The sequence below is a fragment of the Bombus affinis genome, chromosome 9, assembly GCF_024516045.1.
Source record: "Bombus affinis isolate iyBomAffi1 chromosome 9, iyBomAffi1.2, whole genome shotgun sequence".
Classification (NCBI taxonomy): Eukaryota; Metazoa; Arthropoda; class Insecta; order Hymenoptera; family Apidae; genus Bombus; species Bombus affinis.
Genome location: NC_066352.1, coordinates 1,431,544 through 1,455,311, shown reverse-complemented (window position 1 = coordinate 1,455,311; position 23,768 = coordinate 1,431,544). Strand labels below are relative to the sequence as shown.

Here is a 23,768-nt window from a genome sequence, read left to right as displayed (position 1 = left end):
TGATCTATCTTCTATATAATATTTATAGTATATATTTAGTATCTCTCTATATATATACCTATTATACTAATATAGCAATACTATCACTATATAATACAATTTGTGATATAACTTGAATTTTATTTTGAAATTTGTAAGACAAATAAAAACACCCATAAAAGAATTAAATTATAAAATTACTGTAAAATATTTTACTTGAAAACGAAAAATACAGTAGAAACTTGCATAAAAAGCATAAACGTAATGCTAGTTTAACTATAGCTTTATATACTATATAATTCAATAAACGTCATAATTAGACTTTGAATGTTTATATGAATGTGTACTTATATAGAAAATTAATAAAAAAATAAAAGCATCTATAACAAAAACTAATGCAAAATTATTAATAAAATATTCTATTTGAAAAAAAATGCGCGAAAGAAACTTACATGAAAATAAGGACTGCTAACGAGTGAAAATCAACCATTAAAAAAATCATTGCAAATATATTATTATTATTCCGCGTTTCATGTTTCTGAAACATTTTTAGAATGCGTTACGGAACACGCACGACTGTCGTGACAGAAAATTGAGTCAGTTCCGCAACCAGAGCGCGAGAGTTGTGTCTTGTGTATCTCCCGTGTTCCGTTTATAGTTATAAAGTGCATTCTCGTATATGATGGCGTCCGCGAAAAGAAAGCAAGACGAGAAAAATTTAAAAATATTACGCGAGCTGGTCTCACAACCTGGTAATAAAGAATGTTTCGATTGCCATCAGCGAGGCCCAACTTACGTCAACATGACAATCGGTTCATTCGTCTGTACCTCTTGTTCTGGTATGCTGTAAGTACTCGTTACTTGTAAGAAGCCAATAAAGTGTACCAAGCTCTTCTTCCTTATAAAAAAAATGACGTAACTGTTGTTTTACTTCATTATTTTATCATATCATGAATAGAACTGACCAAAATGTACTTTACAAATGCTTTACATAATATTTAACGATCAAATAATTATAATTATCACTGAATAAATGTCAACATTTCGAATATATTAGGTAGGTCCAGTTTCGTATTTAATGAAAAATAAAATATATTCTTATTTGCAAATGCATCAATAATAGGTTTCGTTGAAACACGTGTAATGAATGTATTTTACTATGATAAATAGGAGATTGTGGATCTTTGTTAAATGCTCGCATTTGCGGTCAGGAAGTTAATATATACTATCGGTATCAGTGTTTTCTTTGTGCGTAGTAGTTGTTATCAATGGTCAAAATGTGTTCTATTCATAAATAATATAGAATATCATTAACTATTTTATAAAGTTCATAATATATATTATATTAATTAGTCTGACTAGCAATGGAAAGAATAGTTAAATTATTAAATATTATAAATAATGTTTAATATACACAATAAATATTTTTTATTTTAATAATATTCAGTATGAATATATTATTTATAAATTACATTGTTATAAGTTTCAGTGAAATTTTAGTGTTTTTATTCTATGCCAATTATTACCTATTATTTTTAATATTTATTTTTATTTTTATTATTTTTACCTATTATTTTTACCTATTATTAAATGCATAAGAATATCATAATACATTTTCTATACATAGAACAATGGAATTGGATAGAATCATAACATGATTTTATAAAAGAGGAATAGAAGATTTAGTTAGTAGAAAGTAATTATTAATACAAAAGAAATATAATGTTTAAAGGATGACCTAATAATTTTATTATTTTAATGTTAAAAGTTATAATAATTTGATCAATTAGTATATATAAAATGCAATAGGAAGAAATTTACATTACTAATTTTTTTTTAAATTACAGGAGGGGCTTGACACCACCACATAGAGTAAAATCTATTTCTATGGCAACATTTACTCAAGAGGAAATAGATTTTATAAAGGAACGTGGTAATGAATATTGTAGAAGAATATGGTTGGGCTTGATGAACCAAAATTCATCACAGACTTTAGATACAAAAGATGAACAAAAAATGAAAGATCTAATGAGTGCAAAATATGAGCTTAAAAGATATTATTTGGATCCGTCCATGGCAAATCAGAACTCAAATCAAAAATCACAGTCATCTAATCAAACTAACATTCCAAGGGTTCCACATTCTGGAACATCTACTACAACATTATCTTCTACAACATCTACATCAGCTTCGAAAACAAACAATGTTGAATCAGTTAATTTTAATAACTTTTCAACAGATTTTGTAGCTGATTTCAGCAAAGTTCCTGATCCATTTATTACTACTACAACACCTGCAAATAAACTCAGTCAACCTATTGTACCTCAGTCATTCTTTGCCAATTTTGACAACAATCCTGTTTTTGATAGCCAAAAAGATACAAGTAAATTGAACCAATATTTTACATTTCTGTTTTTACAAATTAATACAATATAATTATTATATTAATAATTGATCTTTTGTGTGTGTCTAGATATTGAATCCTTAAGTCCATTTAGTCAGACTACAGGAAATATGACTAATTCAATGAATGCAAATGGTGCACATGTACCTCCATCAGAAGATCGTTATGCGGCACTGAAAGACTTAGATTCTCTAATGAAACAAATACAATTGAAAGATGATACTGCAACAACATTAAATACATCCACATGGAATACTAATAATGGTATATGCATTTATATATGTAAACTCCCTAAGAGTTCAAACGCGGATAAACAAAGGGATATATATATATATATATCATTAAATCTTTAATTTATTAAAATTAATTTTACAAAATTATTTTATTATTCTTATCATAGCTTCGAATTCACTCTGGGGTGTAGGAAATCAAACTACAAATGTAATTTCAAATCCATTTGCAACTGGTGATTTATGGCGACCATCTAATGTAGTTAATAATAATACACAATCAATTGATACCTCGCTATATAATCCTATTAATCCTTTTAAACCAGTACAATTTCCTATGAATAACGGTAAGTTCTTATTTAAAGAATGTAACATTCAATATATTTAACATTTGAAATAAATTAAAAAATATAAATATTTTAGATCCGCAGTGGGTAGGTATTGGATCATCTAGTAACAGAGATGTAATTCAGTTTAGTCAATTAATGACAAATAAAGTATGGCAACCAACTCTTCCAGCATATCATGCAAATCCATTCATGGTATGAATATAATATTTTCGTTTTAATTTTATAAGTTATACTCATATATATATATATATATATATATATATATGTCTGTACATCTAAATATATAAGCCTTTTTAGGTTGGTTCTGGTGTGAGCAACATGACAAGAAATTCGAACAATCCTTTCTTATGATTATATAAGCATAAGTTTTTAATGGAATTACGAACAAATAATATAGACCTAAAATATGTTTAGTTTAGGGCAATTGTTTATATATGTGACCTTATTGGCAATTAGTGCCATTAACTTTTATCTACAGGAGCACCAATCTCTTATTCATATAACAGAAAAAAATAATACTTTTATTTATGAATATAATATACACGTTAAATAAAGATTAATATTTGTTACCAATCGTGTATTATGTCTAGTAAAATCATCCCTTGATACAATTCAATTTAATTTGATTTCACTGTGTCTTGTCATAAATTATGTTTGTATATGTAAATTTTGTACATATATAAAAATCCGTTTAATTTTAATATAATAAAACATATACATATTTTAAATATTAGGAACAAAAATTTTTAAATATTTCTAAATTAAATCATGTTTATTAGTGAAAATATATCTAATATGTAAATACAGCAGAGAAAATTTAATTTTTAAAAATATGTCGTAATAATTATACACATAATAAATAAAGGATTGAAAAACAACTACATTTTACCTGATGCACACTTAAATATAGTTTATTTACTTAAAAATTTCTAATAAATACAAAATCACAAATGAACACTTAGTCTTTGTCATAATTCAATACCAATAGATTCGGAGTAGAGATCCACTTAACCGGTCATAATTGCATGATAATTAACCGTTATTTGATCATTATATTTGCAGTCTACATTACGTGTAGTTGTAAATATATTATTAATTGTAATAACATGATCGGTCGTGTTTTACAATTACATATGGATATAAAGAGAAGCCTTGTGTCAACTAGTCAATTGTCATATAGCTGCCGTACAAATGTTTCGTTTCTCTTAGCTTTGTTTGCTAAATAGTATGGAAGCTCCAATGAATGATAAGAACTGTTGGTGGTAATTACTTAGAAATAAATTATTTATCAGTGTAAATGGACAAACAATCAAGAAACACTAATATACGAGTTCACCAATTATATTAATTGTTATGTATAAACATACGAGATGTGAGATATCGATATTACTAGGCAGGCATTGCGTATCTTAAAGATACATTCGAAAGCGCATGGACCGCTCTTTCATGGCACGAATTTACCTAGCAACCATTACTACTGGGGTTGCCTTTTGGCAATGGGCGCACCAAATACAATTTCTCACCCTGCTTGTTAGTATAAATAGGCGCTCGTTGATAATGGTCTACTAATTGGTCTAGTGTATGGAATTTTCTTTGACCAATACAATATAACGCTCCTTCCACATGTACCCTAAAGTGTTTGTTACGTCCTGGAGCTTTTAAAGATACTGAATAATCTCCTACCTATATAAATGTTATAAAATTTTTATTTAATGTTTATTGCATAATTTAAATTAAACATTTTATTATATTTAAAAGATTATCATAATGCATTGTTTGTTATTATCAACGAGATGATATTTCAAATAAACTAATTTAAATATATAAGAATCATATTAATTAAATTATTTTTATTTGTACTTACATTAGTTTCACTATCTCTAATTAAAAAGTCACCATCATGACCATGTTGATTCAATAACGTGTCACATTGCGAACGTGAAATGCTACCATAGTACCAAGGTTTTCCAACAAGATGTGGTCTATCACCAGGATCCGGCCTTCTTTCAAGGGAGTCTCCTGTACTAATCTCACTACTTGTCATTCCCCTCTCACGATATGGTTGTGTCAAATATTCACTCAATTCTTGAAGATAATTACGTGGCACTAGACCTATTTGACCTTGACTGTTTCTTGCTTTATACCATTCAGGATCTGCTGGTGGACGGTCAAGGATTTCTAAACGATCACCTTTCTCAAAGGATAATTCTTGATCATTGTTGGAAGAAAATGAATAAAGCGCAACAACAATATCAAGAACATTTTCTGCCATTGCATACGTATGAAGAGTATCATCTGCATCTCCTTCTTCGTGAGTATAATTTGATGGAAACCATCCTGCTTGTGTACCACTTTGACCCCTCCACCAACCATCATTACTTTTTTCTAATATTAAGATTCTAGTGCCTTTGACGAGTGACAATTCATCTGCTTGTTGTGCTTGGTAATTGTACTTGACAACTGCTGTACCTATTGCTTCACTTGGATCAGCAGGTAAACGCCTAGCCATAATAGGAGATTCTACGGCTCTGGATGGTGAATTACTGGATGGTAGAGTTTTAGAGCCAGAGCCCTTTTTGACTTTCTTTTTAATACTGTCAAAAAGAGATGGCTTTTCCTTCTTGACATAGTTACTTGGCACATAGCCAGCTTGTCCTCTTGCACTTTGTACTCTCCACCAATGTTTTGAATCATCGAGAAGCAAGTATCGTTCATTTTTCCGTAGATCTAACTCCTGAGCACCTTGTGCTCCATAGTCGTATTTGGCGACAACATAGCATACGTCGTCTTGACTTGTCTTGCCTGAAAATTGTCACAATAATGAATTTTTTAAATATTATATATTTTCAATCGAAATATAAAAATTTGATTATAATAATCCTAATTCAAATTTAAAGTTATTGTAATAAAAAGCTTTTAGAAAAATCAGATCACAGAATTAAAATTTGGATATTTATTTTAACATTTAAGTATAAAAATTAAATAAGACATAAATTGTTTATATAATAATATATATATACATACCACATAATATAATATTTATTAATAATAATAACAATTGAAAACGGGAAACATAATTACTTAGATTCAGAAAATAAAATATCTAATATATACAGAATCTACTAAATTAACTAATCCTTAGATTACAAAATACATTAATAGTGCAGATAACTGTTATCTCTTAATAATCTCCAATTATAATATACTAAAATATTAATTTTAGAGAAACTATTTAAAGCAATTTGTTACAAAATAATGTGAAATGTAAAATAAAGAATACATTTGTGTTTAGAATTTATTTATATTATGCCTTTTATATATTTTTACAATTCCTTTTTATAAATTACTTTAATTTATTTAAACTACTACATATATAAGATTTTAATATATGCCAGGAAGTGTAATTTGTTAGTTGTACTGAAACTGTAAAACATTATATAACATATTTTATACATATATTTATGTAAAATGTTATTTAATTTTTTTTGGTAATTCATTATTATCATATATTTTCAAATATAATGAATATATGTTTAGAAATATAGTTTAAAGGTATATCAAGTAATTCTTTTTTAATAAACTATAGTAATATAGACATTTAAACAAATTTACATACAAAGCAAAGCATACAAGAATAAAACGTACCATGCTTCATGGCTGCCATGTGCGAAAATGGATATATACGTCTGAGTGTGGCGTGAGTAGCTGCTACTCACACACTATTTGCATAAATGTTAAATCTGCTTGTTCTGTGTCGGCAGCGTGAGTGCAGCAGGCATTCATTCTTTAGCTTTTTGTTTAGTGTTGATATACCTGCTGATTTCTTTGCTCAGAGTCCATCGTTCTCAAGGGTAGGGCAAGCAAGTGCATTACCAACACTTTAGAAAAAAAATGAAACAATCATTAACTTGACATCATATATATTGTAAAATACGATATTTAGATATACTATCAGAAAAATATTATACTGCATTATTACTTAATTTTATTGTAAGCTTACTTAAAAAAATATATATATATATATATATAATTTACCAAAAAAGGAAAAAAGACATTTATTTATTAAGTAACATTTATTTATTAAGTAACAAGTTATTTTATATTAGTACTATTTTTGTAATTTTGTTAATATAACTAATAGCTGCTAAATTAAATGTTCTCGATATATATTTTATAATTAGTGAATTTTATGTAATATACAAACACATATATTTTTGAGTTATTCAAAGATATTATGTAAAATTTTATATGTAAATAATAAACTAAAGTATTTATAAAGAACAGATATAAAATATATGCAATTATTTTCTTTTAATAAATTCTACTTTACTTTTTATATACAAAAGTTATCAAATTATCGACTTTAAAAGTAAGAAAGACAACTATAAAGTAATATAAAGCAATGAAAATTATTAATTATATATTATATTATTATTATATTATTAATTATATATTATATATGTTATTAATGCAATATTATTTATAAATGTTAATATATATATTTTTAGAAGTAGATCCTTCGCCTGAATGAAATGATACTGCAGAATATAAAATAAAAATGCTAAAGATCAGTTTAAAGTTAAAACTTTTCTTAATTAAGATATATTCAAGAAATGTTAAACTATATTAAACTTTGATGCTAAAAATATATACAAATTATATATGTACTTTAAATACAGTCATAAATTAAATATATTTTAATATTACTGATATATACTTTTAATAATAGAATTTATATACAAAATGAAATATATAATAAAATATCTTTTAGAAAATATTGATAAAAAGAACATTAAACATTCATGCTAACTACAATGTATTATAAAGTAGAATGTACCTAACAAAAACACGCAAAATTATTGCATTATTATTAAAATCTTTTATGAAGAAACAAAACATATTATGCAAAAGATAATTAATAAATTTGAAAAAGAATCAAAATATCAAAAATAACTGCAAAACTTAAATTATTACAGATAAAGCTTATATGGAATGATTAAAATATAAACAAATATAATGTTATTTTAACCGTAGCTTTGAATATCAAAATTTGACAGTTATTATAAGCAGATTGCAGATATTTATGCAAATTTTCATAAAAAACTGACAATAAAGTGGGATATGGATTTGTTTATCTCTAGGCAATATTAAGCATATATTATTCATTTTGCATATTCTATATATTTCATGTTTTGCACATTCTTGCTTGAAAAACATATGGTAGTGTGTATAAAATTTATTTTATCAACTATATTACAAATTTTACGATGTAGTGTTAATGTTGTGTCATGTGAAACAATGAATATATGTTAAATTATAAATCAGTTTCAATTAATAAAGATCTAATTAATTATGTACTGCGAATTATAATCATAATTTATAGTTAACAACAATTCCATTATTATAGAATATTATTGCATATTTTACATGTTCTTTTGCATACAGTGATACATTTTATATTTCTATATTTTATATATTTCATTTGCATATTCTAACATATCTGAAATGCATAAACATCCGCACTCTAGTTATAACCGATAGATTCGATAAAACAGGCGAATGTGCCGCCCATTGTGAAATATTTACATACGCAGCAGAACGCGTATACACAAGAATTGTGACAATTATTTCCTGATCCCCTTCACGCAAACCTTGAACGAGAATGTGGTAACTTTCGAAGCACAGTATATAGAATATCGTTCATTGCCTTCTTGCCTACCATACTACAAAAGCAATGTAGAAGCGTGTTGAATGCAAAGGGGCAACAACTAGCACGAGTTTCAATTCAGCCGTTCTCTTTATTATTTATGAAATACTATAAAATAATTTATCGCTCTATTACTGAAAAAAGAAAACAAATAAATGCAATAGCTTACCGATTTTTAAACTTGACATATTCCTGCATACAAGCTTCGAAATTTTACGTCGTTATACAGCTTGTTTTCCCCCACCCCGGCACGCAGCCATGAACGGGAGCGACTAGAGTGTATAGGGGATTGAATCTTTATGGGGAATCGGGTCGAGGGGGGGACCTGGAAATTAGGGAAAGATAGAACGAATCGTAGAGAACTCCATCCACCAAGAAGTTTTCGTCACCGTTACGCTGTCAATAAGCATCGAACACAGAAATATAATATCAACACTTTTACCCACAATATTAATCTTCGCAAGTAAAATGCATAAGCAAAACCTTTGTGTGGATATTACAATATTTTTTGTTTGTTATATTTAGATTCATTTACACGACCCCTCCCGCAAAAGAACAGACCCACCCTTAATCCAAAGACGTTAAATGACCATGCGCGCTACTGAGTACTGAGATTATCGTCTCTGAGAAATTGTCTCTAAAACGATACTAGCGCCATGATATGAATAATCTTAATCGGCCTTAATATATCTTCACTTGTACAATCGATAGGTTACCTTCTGTGATTTTTTAATTATTTTTATTATAATATTATTGTGGATTTTTAGAGAGTCTAAAATTAAAAAGCATATATAGTTGATACTACTTTTTAGATTCAATTTCTAACAACAATATTATAATACCATAATTTTTGATCATAAAGTTCATTCTCATGAAGTACTTATGCTCTTTCCACAAATTGTATAAATTTTGAGATATCTATATTTGATGATAAGTATTTAAGTAAAGGATATATTTACATGTATACTATACACGTATGTAGTCGTATTCTTATATAAATATAATATGAAGTGACATTTAAACATATATATACAAATATACATAGTCTACAATTAACATATGTCATGTTCAGTATTCTTCATATTTACTAATATAATAATAAAAAGAATACCAAATAATTTCACAAAATGAAGTATGTATGATATATATATTTTATCAAAATACGAGTCGTTCCAAAGTTAACAGTGCTGGACTAGTATATTTCGATTATAAAATTAAATTACAACCTACTCATAATATGTTGCATTTAATGAAAGAAAACTTAGAAAAAATACACTATTCACATTAAATTACGGTATAATTTGGAATAATGGATAATTTATCTGATTCATTTAAAGGAGAGTTAGATTCTGTTACATCAACAGATTCTCTGCAATTGATGACCGATGAATTTCATATTAGACACTTATCAACACCAGATGTTTCAAATATAGAATTATCAAAACGTGTTGCATTATTGGAACTAGAAAATGAGCGACTTCGAATAGATTTAGAAAATATGCGTATTGAACTCAATGCGAGAATTGCTGCTAATGAAGGGCTTAAAGGAAAAATCACAGAATTGTATGTAGAAATGCAGTTAGTAGTTCAGGAAAAACAAAAATTACAAAATACTCTAACAGATGTAAAAAATCATTTAGATGCATCAGAAGCATCTGTAAAATGGTATCAATCTCAAGTACATGGTCTACAAGCAAGCAAGAAAACTTTACAATTAGAAATTGATACTTATCAAGGAATTTTGCAGCAAAGACAGCAAACAATAGCAAACATAAATGCTAGATATAAGCAATTAAACATAGATTATACAGAACTTCTTCAAAAACATAGAAAAGAAAAGCAAGATTTGGAATATGAGGTACGCAACTTAAAGATACAAAGTCAATCAAACAGTATTTTAGAATCATTAGATATCGGTACATCAAGTTCTCCAGATGTCTCCACAAAGTTGGAATTAACAGAAGATGAATTAAGAGATACAAAAGCAGAGTTAAAAACATTAGAAAAACGACTTTTAGGTAATGAAGTTTCCAAAGCATTGATGGAAAATGCTTTGGCTAAGCAACGTATATTAATTACAACTATGGAAGAAAATATACAGAAATGTGAAACTGAGAAAAATCAAACTGCTGATACATTGCGTAAAACGCAACTTGAAATTCAAAAGTTAAAATCTGAGAATGAAGCATTACAGACTACTCTGTTGTCTTCTAAACAGGAACAAAGTCAGATAGAAGATGCAATCTTTCAATTGCGATTACAGTTAACTAAAATGATTGCACAGTATAAACTTTTAAAATCAAAAAATATAGAAGCAGAGGAAAAATTAAATTCAATGCAAGATGTAATAAATGAAAATAAACGTTTAAAAACATTATCATATGAAGCTAACACTGCTTTAATCAGGAAACTTAGACAAGAAAAACGAAAAGTTAAAAGTTTAGAAAATAAACTTCATGGAATTCAAATAAAGGGACATTTAACCACTATGGTATACAATGTTATTTTATAATGTATATATAAGATTAGAGGACTTTATTATGGAGGGGAATACTTATAATTACCTTATAACTATTCTGTTTCAGAAGAACAAAATGGAAGTTTCCTTACATGAATGCCTAAAACAGGTTTTAATGAGAAATAAAGTAATTTTTTACATTAACTTTTTAACATAAACATTAATTGTTCATTCATAATCTTCTTATTTTTATCAAGAGATCTAGTATTAAAACTGGTTTTATCCTACAGGATTTGAAAGATCAATTGAAGGCACTAGCAAAAACTTCGGATGAAAGTATTGATGAAGGATATGGTGACAACAGTATTGTTAGTTCTGTTTCTATAGACATTCCCTCACCAAAATCTATCAGTCCAGTATTATTAGATGCAGCTTCCAATATTTTGCTGCAATGTAAGGACTTTTATAAACCAGTACAAACAGAACTTGAACAGTTAAAATTAAAACTTAATAAACTAAAGGAACAATATACTACATAGTATTAAATTATTTTCAATCATTTATGATTTTATTACATATCCATAAAATGCAATGACTGGTATTCATAATATTGATTATAAATTAATTGTAAATATACTAACTTATTATTAATCTTATAATTTGATTGTTATAAGCGTCCTAAGTTGAACATTTATTTGTATAAATTTTTTTTCAAAACTAACAATTTATACATTCCTAATCAAGGTGAAAATGCTGTGCACAATTTTAAATACAAAATACAATAAAAAAAAAAGAATTATTTTTATTTGTTACTAAATTACATTAACTCAAGATTGAAACAAAGATATGAATGTATTAATATTACATACATATCGCTAAATTATTATATTATTACTTTTACAATATATCCTATGTGTTAATTTTTATGAAATGAATATAATAAAAAAGTCATAGATTCTATTTTATAAACATTGATTCCTTTCATTTGTAAGTAATATCTATTATAAATGTTATATATATTTTTTTATAATAAATATATATAGTCACTTCACAGATATTTTTAGAATACTTTTTACATACCTTTTTCTTGATAAATAAGAATTATAATGAAATGACATTTTTTAAGTAGAAAAAATGAAAATTATTATTTTGGCAACATTTGTGATACGGTATATAACATGAAAAAATAAAAATTTTATGTAAATAATGTGCTTTGTTCTAATGCAGTGACATTGGATTAATGAAATAGAAATTGCAATATCCAATGAAGTCTTAGGATTTTATCAGAAGTTTTAGAAGCTATTAACTTTGCAACTAAGCAATAATAATATAGAAAATTATAGATTTCAGAAATAATAAAATAAATAAAGGGTCAATAATAGAAGACTATACTTAAGACAAATATATGAAATATAGAATTTTATAGAACGAGAATTGAATGTTTTATTAAGTCTTTTATTAAGCTGTTTGTAACATATTTTGCATTAATCATTTCGAAAACACTATAAATATTATTATATTATTCATTTTATTTTTAATTAGCCATACATTAAAATTTTATTCATGGAAAATTTTTTTGTTTATTGCATTTAATATTTGCTTAATATCAGTGCAATTTATATATAAAACATTTTTTCATTGAATATTTTTATTACATTTGTAAGAAACATATATCAAGATTACAAAGATTCTATAGTTATAAATACATACTGAACTTCCAATTTTTAATTTTTGGCATAAAAAGTTATGTACATACATATTTATAAAATAAGCGTACTGAAAATTGAATTACACTTTTCTTCTCTTAAAAATATCACAGGTAAATATAGTATCGATATAAAGAAAACAACAAAGTTTTACTTTGAATGTATTGAATTAAATATAAGTTCTTTGGTACATGTATGTATAAATAAATATTATATAAAATAAATTTAAAAATAAAGAAATATTATTCTTTCAATCTGATTTTAGAAATACATTTAATTCATTCATTTTCATCCTTTTTAAAAGAATGTAAGTTCAACAAGAAGATACAAAAATATTTACTTCTTTATTTCATATAATAAAAATTTTGTTGTAAAGAAAATTAAAGATTTAGAAGAAACTTTCTGTATTATTCCAATTACACTCATATTGAACTAGGTAAAGTATTTTAATATATACAAAATATAATATAGAAAACAAATAGCTATATGGTATATAGATTTCATTACAATTTTCAATCAGACAGTTCTTTGTTCATTTTTGTTGTAACAAAGTGAAAATAAAGGTATTTTATATTGATTTACAGTATATTACTTTATATCATTTAAAATATGATTTACAAAAAATGCATATTATTGTTTTATGTGGTATTTTGTTTAAAAAAGAATAAAAATAATTAATCTTTTTTACGTAATTTTACATGTGCTGAAACGTTTTATCGTTTATAAAAGCATTTTCTATTCTATTTTTAGAGATCATAATTACCTTAACAATATATAACTAATGTCAAATGTATCATTGCTATAAAGAAGAATTTACATTGTTATAATAAAATTAATATCTTAATTTATTTGAATTGGAATGATCTGATGTTTTCATTCTTTAAAATTTTTTCCTATTTTATGTTATTACTCTTTTTCAAATATCACAATTACAAGGAAGATTTTTACATATTAACAGAATCTACTTTTGCACCCAACAAAGAAATATTTACAATAAATCTCTTTTTTAACAAGACGTTCAAAAAGAAAATGAAGAAAACAAAATACAAATAAATTACAAAAATCAAAGACTTACATTTTTTCAATATATATACTACATGACTGCATAAAACATTTTGTGTTGTTCGCATTATTTTTTGAATAGTGTTCTTTCAGAAGTAGTGGTTGATTTATACATTAAACCAAAGTTCTCAACTCTTGAGAGAAAGGTATATTTCACATGTTAAACTTGATATATAATAGCATTACATACTTTTTCTAAAGATTTACATTGCTTCTGAATATATGCATAGAGCAAAAGTGAAATTTTCGATTCCTTTAAAAGGAATGAACAAGTATTTCTTTAAACACTGATCCATGTCTGCTCTGTTATATAGTACAATCTATATTATTAATAAATTTTTGCATAGAAATGAGTATTGTAAGTTGTGAAATTTATGTAAAAATGATTAATTTGAAAGTGATACATGTTATTTTTTTACTCCAAGACTGTTAAATTTTAAATGACTGGTATAAAATATTTTTAGTATAACATTTTGATTGGGTATCTTTTCTTTCTTTTGCTTGTTTGTAATATGCTACAGTACTTACAGCTCTGTATACATATTTATATTTAAAAAAAGAACTAACTTTTGTACGATTGTAGATCGTTTAAAAGAGCACCATGGCTTCAGGAGTCTCAATGGATTGGAAGTCTCAACATATCCCATTTTATACACCGTTATAACGGGAATGTTGCTGAACAATGAAACCTATAATTTTAATACGTAAAAGTGATTTGAAATTAAACAGTTATTATATAATACATACACAATTATGCTACTAATGCTGTTCATATTATTGTATACACTTAGTAAAATAGAAGACCAGACAGTAAATAATTTATCTCGAACCCATTGTCATCTGGGAGTAGATTCCGTGTGCCTAACTCTGTCAAATTGACGACGATAATGAGTTCGTCCACGACCTCTGTTTCGATGGCCATGGTTATTATGACCTTGGTAATTATGATGTAGTTGCCTTGATTGATAGTGAGCATGATTTTGTGTCTGTGAGGGCTGTTTTGCTTGTGACATTTGCTGAAGGAAATATTTTATTATTAAGGTATTAAAATTAAAAAAATAAAAATTACAAATTATAAATATTAGAATCTTTAGACACATATTATCAATTATATATTTTTTCATTAACGAGTAAAAAATTTATGTAAATGTTTTTTATAATTACTATCTAGTTTGTCAATACAATCTTTATCATTATTTTTAACATATAAACATACCATATGATCAACAGGTTGCATATTTTGATTTGAATATGCATTTAAACTGGTTCCCGGAGGGTTGGGTCCTTCAGTAGTAGCACCTGGCTCATCTTCTGTTCTAACCAATGTTTTCACACCTTCGGCTTCTAAGTCAATTATACCACCCCTCCGTTGTTGCCTTAAGAATAATGCTGCCATTTGTTTTTGTAATTCTCTCAGCTCTGCAGTTACTGAAAAATCGATGGCAGCTTCAACATCAATTGGAGGTGGAGCAGACCATAGGCTTTCTACATCGCAATTGATGGATTCTCTACAGACAGGGCATATGGCCTGAAACATTATGTCATATTTAATGGTAACTAGGACTGTCACAAATTTTTTTAGTTTCATATTCATAACTACATATTAGTATACCTGGAATTTATTTGTTGCATCTTGTTGCCATTGTGGCAATTTTTCTTGTTCTTCTCTATAATATCGTTCTGCAGCAGCAACATGTGCTGCTAAACAATGTGAATGAAAATAATGATAACATTCAGTTTTTGTAAATTCATCTCCTTCCCGAAAACCATACAAACATATGGCACACTGATCCGTTGGAAGATTACTTCTTGTAAGGTGTTCTCTTATTAACTGTTATAATAATATCACATAGATACAAAACATAGCATATAGCCAATAAAGTAATAGTTACAAAAGCATAATAATAAAACATAACATAATAATATCTAAAGGAAATAATAAATGAAACACTACAAAATCCTGAAGTAACTCTGATATAAATAGAATAGCAATATAATAAAATTTAAATATAACTCTTGTACATACATTTTACATAAGCTCAATGTATACTTTAACATATCTTATTATTCACAGAACACTTTCTAATATGTGATACATACCTCAATGAGTTCAAACATAACTGGTTGACCTATGAAATCCTTACATTTTGCTTCTGCATCTGATTGCATAAGCCTCACTGTATTTTCATCTAAACCTCTGGGATTTCTGAGACTAATAGTAGGTGATATATCAGGATATCCCACAGGTAACTGAACAATTAGTGTTACACAAACATATTGAGACTGTGAATCTTCACCAGTTGAGGGAAATAACACAGTTTCAATACATTCTGGTTCACCTCTGAAAAAACATTGATTTTTCACAATACATAAATTTCTAAATTCTCTATCAGTTAGTTTGTAGTTCAATGAGAATTTATTATAAAGATTAATAAATATAAGTAAATCATAGAGTATTAAAAATATCAAATTCTTTATTTTACAAATACTACACCTATATATATATATATATATATATATATATATATATATATATAATATATAATATATATATAATTAAAAATACTTCTAACAAATAATAATTAATATAATTAATACATGATACTGTATAAAATTATAACACTGACAGTGTTATATCTGTTAAGCTTCCAAATTTATACATTTGTATGAAGATAAATATTCTTATATTATATTCTTTTATATTATTTATATTTTCTGTATTATTTTACTGTTAAAATTCCTTCCTTTCCTATATAAGTACATATTTAAATATTAAATTTAATATGCTTTGTTAATGGAATAAATATTTAAATTATAAATAACATTTTCTAATGGTACATTACCTATAATTTATAATGATTGAAAGTCTCCAAATGACAATTGATTTAGTTCATTTATTAGGTTACAAACATTCCCTAAAAAAACTTACCTGTCATTTTCTTTTATATTTAATTCATCATCAAGCAATATCGCTTTTAGTGCTTCAATTTCGTCAGTTACTCTATAAAATAGTTTAATATATAATAAAAAAAATGGAATATTCATTGAAAACACATTTACTATAAGACCTTGCTAAAAAATTACCTTTCATCTATTACGGTCTCTGACATTGTTCCTGAGATATATAATAATATACTTTATTTTGTGAAAATTACTTCGAATTTGACAGCAGATCTTTCTTCAGTTTTCGGCGATTATAGGATTCTTGATAAGCGTCAATGTGCGTCAATATTGAAAGCCTTCTGCTACTATTACTGCTACCAACCGGATCGCTTCAGAATTATTGGTAACATATTACTACTGTCACTAAGAGAAAAATTTCACTAAAGAAAATAATTTAATTCTGGTCTAGTCACAGCTAAAAATTTTGTTAAACATTTTCACTTTTTGTATAACAAGTATTTTTAATATAACAATATATAACATATTATTTACGTAATATATAAAAATATATCATAATGGAAAGTTCATAAAATTTTGCCAAAATAAATATAATAAAAATTATTAATTATAGGTAGTTAAATCTTAAGAAGATAAAATTTACTTTAAATAAAATATGTGATTTATATGTGTATAGGTAATTATTAAAAAGTAGCACTTAACATTTTATAGAATCATATATAAAAATATAGCGAACAAAATTTAATGAACAAAGTACGAAAGTTAACATTTATAATAAAAATTATAATAAAAATAAAATTATAAAGAAAGTTGGAAGCATTATTAAAAATTTAATGTACTGTAGTACATATATAAAGGATATAAACATACTAAATATCTAAAATTTTTTTAAATATTTTTTAATACATATATTTATGATTTAAAGTTTTTCTTATAAGACTAATTATACGATTATACTTTTAAATTTGTGTATATCTGCAATCGATGTAATTAAATCGATTTTGTTTTCTGCATATTTCACTTTTATTATCATGTACATAACCTCTCTCTGTTACCATTTGACAAGAATTGTGAATTAGTTTAAAATTGATTGAATTAAAATTCTTTTTTCTTTAGTAATATATTATAATGTCAGAAAATAAAGAAAAAGAAGAAGAAAAACCTGTTGTTGCAAAGACAGCAATTGATTTGCAACGCTTAAAACTTCAAAAATTAATGAAAAATCCGGTAAATATGTCGAAATATTTAAAAATCAATCTTAATTGTCTTTTTTCTTTAATTCTGATCCTAACGAATATTAAAAACATGGATGTCAGAAATATTTTATTATTTCATATGTAGGATACCTAGAAAGATTAGGAAAAAAAGATTAGATGTATATAGGATATCTAGATTATCGTCATAAAATGTTTATTTATTGCACTAGGAAAAGCCTATCATATTACCAGAACGGCCTAAAGCTAAAAGTACACCTACAGTACCGGAATTTGTTCGTAATGTAATGGGTAGCAGTGCTGGTGCTGGTAGTGGAGAATTTCATGTATACAGACATTTAAGGCGTAAAGAATATGCAAGGCAAAAGTTTATTCAAGAAAAAGGTCACAAGGTAAAATAGAAATAATTATAAAATGTAAATTTATGTAACTGAAGCTATTTTCATAATTTACTTGCTTTACATTATCAACTTTTATAGTTTTGTTATATGTTTGTAATGTTTTTGCTAGGAACTTTTAGATGAAGAATACCACAGAAAGATTGAAGAAAATAAAAGAATAGCTGAGGAAATAACTGCAAAGAAAAGAGCAAAAAGATTAAAGAAAAAACAGAAATGGAAACAAAAGAAAAAGATGAAGACTGGAAATGTAGAACAGCATAACAAAAGTGCAAATACTGATTCAGATGAAGAAAGTTTAGATGAAGAAGAGACAGGAGATAAAAATGATAATGAGGTCCAAAATATATCTAATAATGAAGTTAAAGATACAAGTTCTATAAATTTAGATGAGAATCAGTCTAAACAATCAAATACTCCTGTAAATACATAAATAAGAATGAAGTTAATGATGCAGGAAATATGTGTAAATATAAACAATTCAGTTTCTTAGTAAAGATAAATAAGATTTAGATTAAGACGCCATGTAATGAAAATAATATATATATATTATTATACACATAAATTTTATTTTTTAAAAAATTCGAAGAACATATTTGTTAAATAAATTTAGTCTGTGCTTTAATATTCTGTATATATATCTTTACACGTTTATATACATACATGCTTATATACTTACGTACATGTTTATGTATTGTGTAAATAAACACGTATGTATGTTTTGAGCACAATTATTGTTAGGATTTCAAATGTTGGGCCCGGTGTGTCGCTCACACCGGTTCCCGGGCCTCTCTCGATCGCAGCCGGGACGGTCATCGTGGAGGTTTTAGTTGGTTGGAGTCTGGTACTACCACGCCGCTTCTTCCCAGAAGCGGCCTGGTGTCCGTGTAGATTTCCTGCACGTTAATAAAAAAAAAAAAAAAAAAAAAAAAAAATAATTTCAAATGTTGGATGCACATGAATATGTATTATTAATATACAATTAATTTATTACTTTATTAATTGTTAAGTTAAGACAGCACTATCTAGGTTGTCATATCTCTTAGTTCTTTCAAAAATACTTGCTAAGACTTGAGCAATCTTTCGTTCTTCTAATAATGAAGCACTTCTCATATATTTTTCTAATTGAGATTTTGCTTTTATTAAATCTCCCATTTTTTCAGGCACAATTATGTCCTAAAATATGGAAAGATTGTAAAAATGATATAATAATATTTAGATATTGATTCTGTACAATTTGGTTTTTTATTGATTCATATATTAAAATCATACCTGGAACTGTTTCACATAGTTCGAAACATCATCTACATGTTCGCTTATTTCTGTCCAAAGATTTTGCAAATCTGACACTTCTGTACAAGTAGCCACATGGCTAAGAGTAAGGCATAGCTAAAAACATATATTGAAGATATTAATAGACTAATGTTTAATGAAATATGCTAGAATTTATTTAGTATTTAATATTATTTATTATTTAGTAATTACCTATAATTTTATATTTAATTACCTGTTGAATAAGAGCGTCACGGTGAGGATATTCGATGTAACTCGGTACATGCTGAGAATTTTCAAATGCTAAGATAAGACTCTTCCATAAAGTTATAATATATTTTCCGTATGAGTTACAGGAATATAACGCCCATGCTGCGTTAGTACGCACTTTGAAGTTCGGACTATCGCAAATTAAGTTACACAATACAGGAAACACTTGATCCTACTAAATCAATAAAATTGTTTTGATTATGATAAAAAAATTAAAGAATTTACATTCTGTTCATTACATACCCGCCAAGAAGGTTGTAATATATTATCTGGATTGTTACTTAAAACTAATCCTAGAGCTCGACATGCATTCCAACGAACCTTTAATTAACATAACAGTTAATAATGCAATAAATGAGTTATTGATGCAATAACAATTTTTTAATTTATGTACCTTCATATCGTTTCCTACAGTAGCACAATTTATAAGAGCCTCTAATCCTGATGATGCGTCTTTCAGTATATGTTTGTTAGGACATAAGTACAGAATACTTCCAAGAGCCCGAACAGCATTGCATTTTACTTTATCATTGTCCTTAGATGCTTTAATACTGACTTGATAAATTTGTGGTAATAACATTTCCAAAGGAATAGGTTCTACTTCTTTGTGATTTCTATAAGGACAGATTTTTTATTTTGAAAGAAAAAATTAAGTTGTAAGCAAATATAGAAGATATTAATTAACTATTTAATATGTTTATAACTAACGTTTCTTTAGAGAGGAGGCAATTGCATAAATTAGCTAATGCCCAGGCTCCCTTGATACGAACGCCAAGATTTTTATCATCAGCAGTTAAACAAACTATATCAGCTAAATCCATTAAAAACCCAGTTTCTTCTTTCAATGCAGGTAATGTGACTAACATTCCTAATGCTCGCAATCCAGCAGCTCTTACAGCACTTTCTTTATCACGTACTGCGCCAAATAATATTGTAATGATTAAAACTGCTTTCTGTCTCTAAAAAAAAGTTTATATAAAATGTGAATGTATAATAAATTTTAGTAATGCAAGTTTTATATAAATACTCACCTGAAGTTGGGCAAATATAATAGAATTAATACTGCCTAGACAATCACATGCAGCTTCTCTTATTATTGTTTGTGGATGTTGAAGAAGGGACGTTATAGGATCAAATATAATATTCCAAAATATTGAAACATTTTTATCCTCTGAATCAATATTCATGAGACAACCAGCCATAATTTCTAGAGCACGACAAGCGTGTAAAATTATTTGTGTTTCAGAATCTTGTATGATTCCTACTAAAGTCATTGTAATTAACTCTGTATGTGGAAACACAAGACTTCCAGTACTAAATGCCATTCTACCAATTAATTTTAGTGATTGAAGACGAACAGGTGTACTCATTATCTATATAATTGGATACATGATTATTTATTTTCAAAAAAATTCTATGCTTTATATCATTCACGTAAAATTTTAACTTGAAATGTAAGTATACCTTATTTGATATATTTTCCAAACAAACATGAATTAGAAAACAAATATTTGTTTCTTTGAATAATTCATTATTGTATTCATGTATCAAATTATTTTTCACATCTTCAATATCTATCTCTTCTTCTCCTTCTTCATCTTCTTCTGTATTGTCACTAACTGAAATATTCACAGGTTGATCTGATGCTATGTTTACAGCAGATTGCTTTACGAGTATTTCAAATATTTCTGGGGTTACTGGATCACAGGAAGCAATAGCTTCAAAAACTGACAGTGCAGCAACACGAACTGTTGGATCTATATAAGACATAGTAATTATAAAATTTTATTTTTGAATAAGAAGGTATATTAACAATAGAAATACCTTTGTGAAATATGTATGGTTTACAATTTCTCATTAATTTTGTAACAAGTCCTGTTTTCAAACGTGTATATGGTGTGCCTTGAACTAAAGCAGCAGCACATTTTAAACCATGAGTTAAAACAGCTACATTTGTTTCACCATTTAAAATCAAACATAATGTGAAATGCAATTCTTTTATCATTAGGCATACTATGCCAAAAAAGGTAATAAAAGATGTATGATGAACATCTTCTGCATGCATTAGAAAAGGTTTAGCATTTACCAATAATTCTGTTAGTGTGCTTAGCATATGTTGCTTCACTTTAGATACACATTCCTTTAGAATACTTCTAGTCAATACTCTAGCATTGCTTTGTGATCCAGTGGCAACAATTTGTGGCCAAAATCCAAATATTTCACGACTTGGTGAATTTTCAACGAGTACTTGTAGTAACCGTACAGATTCTAATCTTACTTTAGAATCCATAAAGACAGAATTATTACTTTCAGTATCTGAGGTATCAGAATCACTTGAATATAAGCTAACTCCTTTGCATTCTGGTACAGTGTTATTTTTTACTTCAGTACCAACCTTTTTAATTGGTTGTTTTCTTACTTTTGCTTTGTGATTCTTCAAATTCTTACATTTAGGAATTATATGAATTCGTTCTGGAAGATTCATTACTGCAGGACGAAGTAGCTGTGGTTTTATGGGAGGATAATCCTTGAGACCATAAAATAAAAATGCTTGCACTACTCCCAAAATTTCTCCCATAAAATCAATGGAATGTGGCAACATTTCATTAACTGCTATTATTTGCAGAATATGTAAGCACGAACATAATATCTAAAAATTTAATTTACCAATAATGATAATGAAAACTACACAGTTTAATTTTTATTCCATATTTATTACTCACTTTCGTATGATAATATTTATTCTCATTTAAATATAAAGAAGAAGAAACAATATCTAGTGTGATATCTTTAATGATATATATCAATTCTTTTGCTATGAAAGTGCTATTATAGCTCAGTAAAATTCCTTCTAAACAACTAATTGCACTATAGTGAATTTCAGACCATTGTACATGAGACAGATTTAAATACTTTTTTAGTAACTGATCATCTTCAATTAATAATTTCAAATACTGAAATAATATGTATTGTTCTAAATATTATGCATTTGTAATATTTCATTTATAAATATAAAACAATTTTATAAAATTTGTACTTACATGATTAATATTACCAAATTGTTTATTTGTTAATAAACTTTTTAAGGTTAAAAGCATATTATTATGCGTAATTGGTAAGGCAGATTTAAAAACTTCTATAATCCATTCGTTGCAATATATAAATGTTTGTTCTTGAAGCTCAATATTGTTTTGAGCTATATTGACTAATAATTTACAAAAATTTTGTATCAAAACAGTTTCTGCAGGCGTAATGATAATACATAATTGTTCAATCAGCAATTGCACTGCCTAAAATGTTATTGAAAAGTAAAGCAGCAATTTTTATATTATGTTTTTATGTTTTGATTTAAACTAACAATCAACTAATATAAGCTAAATTACTTGATATATATTCTAGTAAATATTATATATTAAAAAAAATTAATTAGAATGAATTAAATTGTTTGTTTAAACTTACATCATTATTTAAACTTGTCAAATATCGATAATCAAGATTATTGAGATCATAAAGGTAATTGTTGATCAACTTTGTTTCATTATCTTTCCTCCTTTTTGTCAATACAAGTAGTTTTTCTACTATACAATCAAATTTAGTGATATAATCTGTAGAATCAACTTGTGTTAAAGCCATTTTTTATATTTGTATCTTTTTAAATATAACTATAAAATATTTTGTGATGAGAAATATTTATTTCGCACAAGAATTATGTCATCACAAACGAAATTATAAGATCTGGTGTCCTAGAAATTGAAATGGTACAGAACCGAGTCGATCACGTACCGACTATATAGTACATATGAAAATCAAAAATGCG

General features: G+C 26.6%; 6 protein-coding genes across 17 annotated transcripts; 3 read left to right on the top strand and 3 right to left on the bottom strand.

Moving 5' to 3' along the window:
• The first annotated feature begins 483 nt into the window (after positions 1-483).
• On the top strand, positions 484-3,536 carry LOC126920246 (arf-GAP domain and FG repeat-containing protein 1). Of its 3 annotated transcripts, none has more exons than XM_050730336.1 (6): positions 498-825; positions 1,827-2,362; positions 2,453-2,647; positions 2,784-2,960; positions 3,037-3,155; positions 3,261-3,536. In XM_050730336.1, exons 1-6 carry the CDS (start codon positions 659-661, stop codon positions 3,312-3,314), a joined length of 1,248 nt encoding a protein of 415 aa, XP_050586293.1. In that variant the 5' UTR covers positions 498-658; the 3' UTR covers positions 3,315-3,536. The 3 variants fall into 3 exon arrangements, with proteins under 3 accessions (XP_050586294.1, XP_050586293.1, XP_050586295.1); XM_050730338.1 differs by lacking the exon at positions 498-825 and adding an exon at positions 891-1,036; XM_050730337.1 differs by lacking the exon at positions 2,784-2,960 and having other exon boundaries at positions 484-825.
• A 310-nt stretch (positions 3,537-3,846) lies between these two features.
• Positions 3,847-9,299, bottom strand: LOC126920249 (cytoplasmic protein NCK1). Of its 3 annotated transcripts, none has more exons than XM_050730340.1 (4): positions 8,840-9,298; positions 6,609-6,841; positions 4,828-5,765; positions 3,847-4,646 (listed from the first exon to the last, which is right to left on the bottom strand). In XM_050730340.1, exons 2-4 carry the CDS (start codon positions 6,625-6,627, stop codon positions 4,425-4,427), a joined length of 1,179 nt encoding a protein of 392 aa, XP_050586297.1. In that variant the 5' UTR covers positions 6,628-6,841; positions 8,840-9,298; the 3' UTR covers positions 3,847-4,424. The 3 variants fall into 3 exon arrangements, with proteins under 3 accessions (XP_050586297.1, XP_050586300.1, XP_050586299.1); XM_050730343.1 differs by lacking the exon at positions 8,840-9,298 and adding an exon at positions 8,554-8,798; XM_050730342.1 differs by lacking the exon at positions 6,609-6,841 and having other exon boundaries at positions 8,840-9,299.
• A 353-nt stretch (positions 9,300-9,652) lies between these two features.
• On the top strand, positions 9,653-12,153 carry LOC126920243 (uncharacterized). 4 transcript variants are annotated; one of them, XM_050730324.1, is made up of 4 exons: positions 9,653-9,802; positions 10,008-11,161; positions 11,256-11,315; positions 11,419-12,153. In XM_050730324.1, the coding sequence occupies exons 2-4, from the start codon at positions 10,049-10,051 to the stop codon at positions 11,665-11,667; spliced, it is 1,422 nt and encodes a 473-aa protein (XP_050586281.1). In that variant the 5' UTR covers positions 9,653-9,802; positions 10,008-10,048; the 3' UTR covers positions 11,668-12,153. The 4 variants fall into 4 exon arrangements, with proteins under 4 accessions (XP_050586281.1, XP_050586280.1, XP_050586279.1 ...); XM_050730325.1 differs by lacking the exon at positions 9,653-9,802 and having other exon boundaries at positions 10,039-10,233; positions 10,311-11,161; XM_050730323.1 differs by having other exon boundaries at positions 9,653-11,161; positions 11,259-11,315.
• A 1,876-nt stretch (positions 12,154-14,029) lies between these two features.
• On the bottom strand, positions 14,030-17,171 carry LOC126920250 (E3 ubiquitin-protein ligase RNF25). 3 transcript variants are annotated; one of them, XR_007711916.1, is made up of 7 exons: positions 16,981-17,171; positions 16,826-16,897; positions 15,997-16,237; positions 15,509-15,727; positions 15,113-15,424; positions 14,644-14,912; positions 14,030-14,585 (listed from the first exon to the last, which is right to left on the bottom strand). XR_007711916.1 is itself a non-coding variant. In XM_050730345.1 (7 exons), exons 1-6 carry the CDS (start codon positions 17,004-17,006, stop codon positions 14,733-14,735), a joined length of 1,050 nt encoding a protein of 349 aa, XP_050586302.1. In that variant the 5' UTR covers positions 17,007-17,171; the 3' UTR covers positions 14,030-14,585; positions 14,727-14,732. The 3 variants fall into 3 exon arrangements, 2 of the variants coding, with proteins under 2 accessions (XP_050586302.1, XP_050586301.1); XM_050730345.1 differs by having other exon boundaries at positions 14,727-14,912; XM_050730344.1 differs by having other exon boundaries at positions 14,030-14,912.
• A 632-nt stretch (positions 17,172-17,803) lies between these two features.
• LOC126920251 (PRKR-interacting protein 1 homolog) lies at positions 17,804-19,036 on the top strand. The gene is made up of 3 exons (XM_050730346.1): positions 17,804-18,024; positions 18,224-18,403; positions 18,522-19,036. The coding sequence occupies exons 1-3, from the start codon at positions 17,926-17,928 to the stop codon at positions 18,840-18,842; spliced, it is 600 nt and encodes a 199-aa protein (XP_050586303.1). The 5' UTR covers positions 17,804-17,925; the 3' UTR covers positions 18,843-19,036.
• LOC126920237 (HEAT repeat-containing protein 6) lies at positions 18,957-23,734 on the bottom strand. 3 transcript variants are annotated; one of them, XM_050730306.1, is made up of 13 exons: positions 23,411-23,734; positions 22,993-23,241; positions 22,675-22,905; positions 21,776-22,601; positions 21,416-21,708; positions 20,983-21,324; positions 20,660-20,910; positions 20,346-20,565; positions 20,195-20,272; positions 19,917-20,123; positions 19,682-19,798; positions 19,404-19,585; positions 18,957-19,305 (listed from the first exon to the last, which is right to left on the bottom strand). In XM_050730306.1, exons 1-12 carry the CDS (start codon positions 23,582-23,584, stop codon positions 19,415-19,417), a joined length of 3,159 nt encoding a protein of 1,052 aa, XP_050586263.1. In that variant the 5' UTR covers positions 23,585-23,734; the 3' UTR covers positions 18,957-19,305; positions 19,404-19,414. The 3 variants fall into 3 exon arrangements, with proteins under 3 accessions (XP_050586263.1, XP_050586262.1, XP_050586265.1); XM_050730305.1 differs by having other exon boundaries at positions 18,957-19,585; XM_050730308.1 differs by lacking the exons at positions 18,957-19,305; positions 19,404-19,585; positions 19,682-19,798 and having other exon boundaries at positions 19,984-20,126.
• Between the last annotated feature and the right edge of the window lie 34 nt (positions 23,735-23,768).

What these genes read in the sequence shown, in the direction of transcription:
- LOC126920246 (XM_050730336.1), top strand. Translation starts at nt 659, where the DNA reads ATGATGGCGTCCGCGAAAAGAAAGCAAGACGAGAAAAATTTAAAAATA. An exon ending in TGATAGCCAAAAAGATACAA is followed by an intron (nt 2,363 to 2,452) that starts GTAAATTGAACC and finishes GTGTGTGTCTAG; the next exon opens with ATATTGAATCCTTAAGTCCA. An exon ending in ATCATGCAAATCCATTCATG is followed by an intron (nt 3,156 to 3,260) that starts GTATGAATATAA and finishes AAGCCTTTTTAG; the next exon opens with GTTGGTTCTGGTGTGAGCAA.
- LOC126920249 (XM_050730342.1), bottom strand. An exon ending in TTAGAGATAGTGAAACTAAT is followed by an intron (nt 4,647 to 4,827) that starts GTAAGTACAAAT and finishes ACATTTATATAG; the next exon opens with GTAGGAGATTATTCAGTATC.
- LOC126920243 (XM_050730322.1), top strand. Translation starts at nt 9,980, where the DNA reads ATGGATAATTTATCTGATTCATTTAAAGGAGAGTTAGATTCTGTTACA. An exon ending in AGGGACATTTAACCACTATG is followed by an intron (nt 11,162 to 11,255) that starts GTATACAATGTT and finishes ATTCTGTTTCAG; the next exon opens with AAGAACAAAATGGAAGTTTC. An exon ending in AGGTTTTAATGAGAAATAAA is followed by an intron (nt 11,316 to 11,418) that starts GTAATTTTTTAC and finishes TTTATCCTACAG; the next exon opens with GATTTGAAAGATCAATTGAA.
- LOC126920250 (XM_050730344.1), bottom strand. Translation starts at nt 17,006, where the DNA reads ATGTCAGAGACCGTAATAGATGAAAG. An exon ending in ATGCAACAAATAAATTCCAG is followed by an intron (nt 15,425 to 15,508) that starts GTATACTAATAT and finishes ATAATGTTTCAG; the next exon opens with GCCATATGCCCTGTCTGTAG. An exon ending in TGCAACCTGTTGATCATATG is followed by an intron (nt 14,913 to 15,112) that starts GTATGTTTATAT and finishes TATTTCCTTCAG; the next exon opens with CAAATGTCACAAGCAAAACA.
- LOC126920251 (XM_050730346.1), top strand. Translation starts at nt 17,926, where the DNA reads ATGTCAGAAAATAAAGAAAAAGAAGAAGAAAAACCTGTTGTTGCAAAG. An exon ending in AAAAATTAATGAAAAATCCG is followed by an intron (nt 18,025 to 18,223) that starts GTAAATATGTCG and finishes TTATTGCACTAG; the next exon opens with GAAAAGCCTATCATATTACC. An exon ending in TTCAAGAAAAAGGTCACAAG is followed by an intron (nt 18,404 to 18,521) that starts GTAAAATAGAAA and finishes TGTTTTTGCTAG; the next exon opens with GAACTTTTAGATGAAGAATA.
- LOC126920237 (XM_050730305.1), bottom strand. Translation starts at nt 23,584, where the DNA reads ATGGCTTTAACACAAGTTGATTCTACAGATTATATCACTAAATTTGAT. An exon ending in TGGAAAATATATCAAATAAG is followed by an intron (nt 21,325 to 21,415) that starts GTATACTTACAT and finishes CCAATTATATAG; the next exon opens with ATAATGAGTACACCTGTTCG. An exon ending in TATTACAACCTTCTTGGCGG is followed by an intron (nt 20,124 to 20,194) that starts GTATGTAATGAA and finishes TTGATTTAGTAG; the next exon opens with GATCAAGTGTTTCCTGTATT.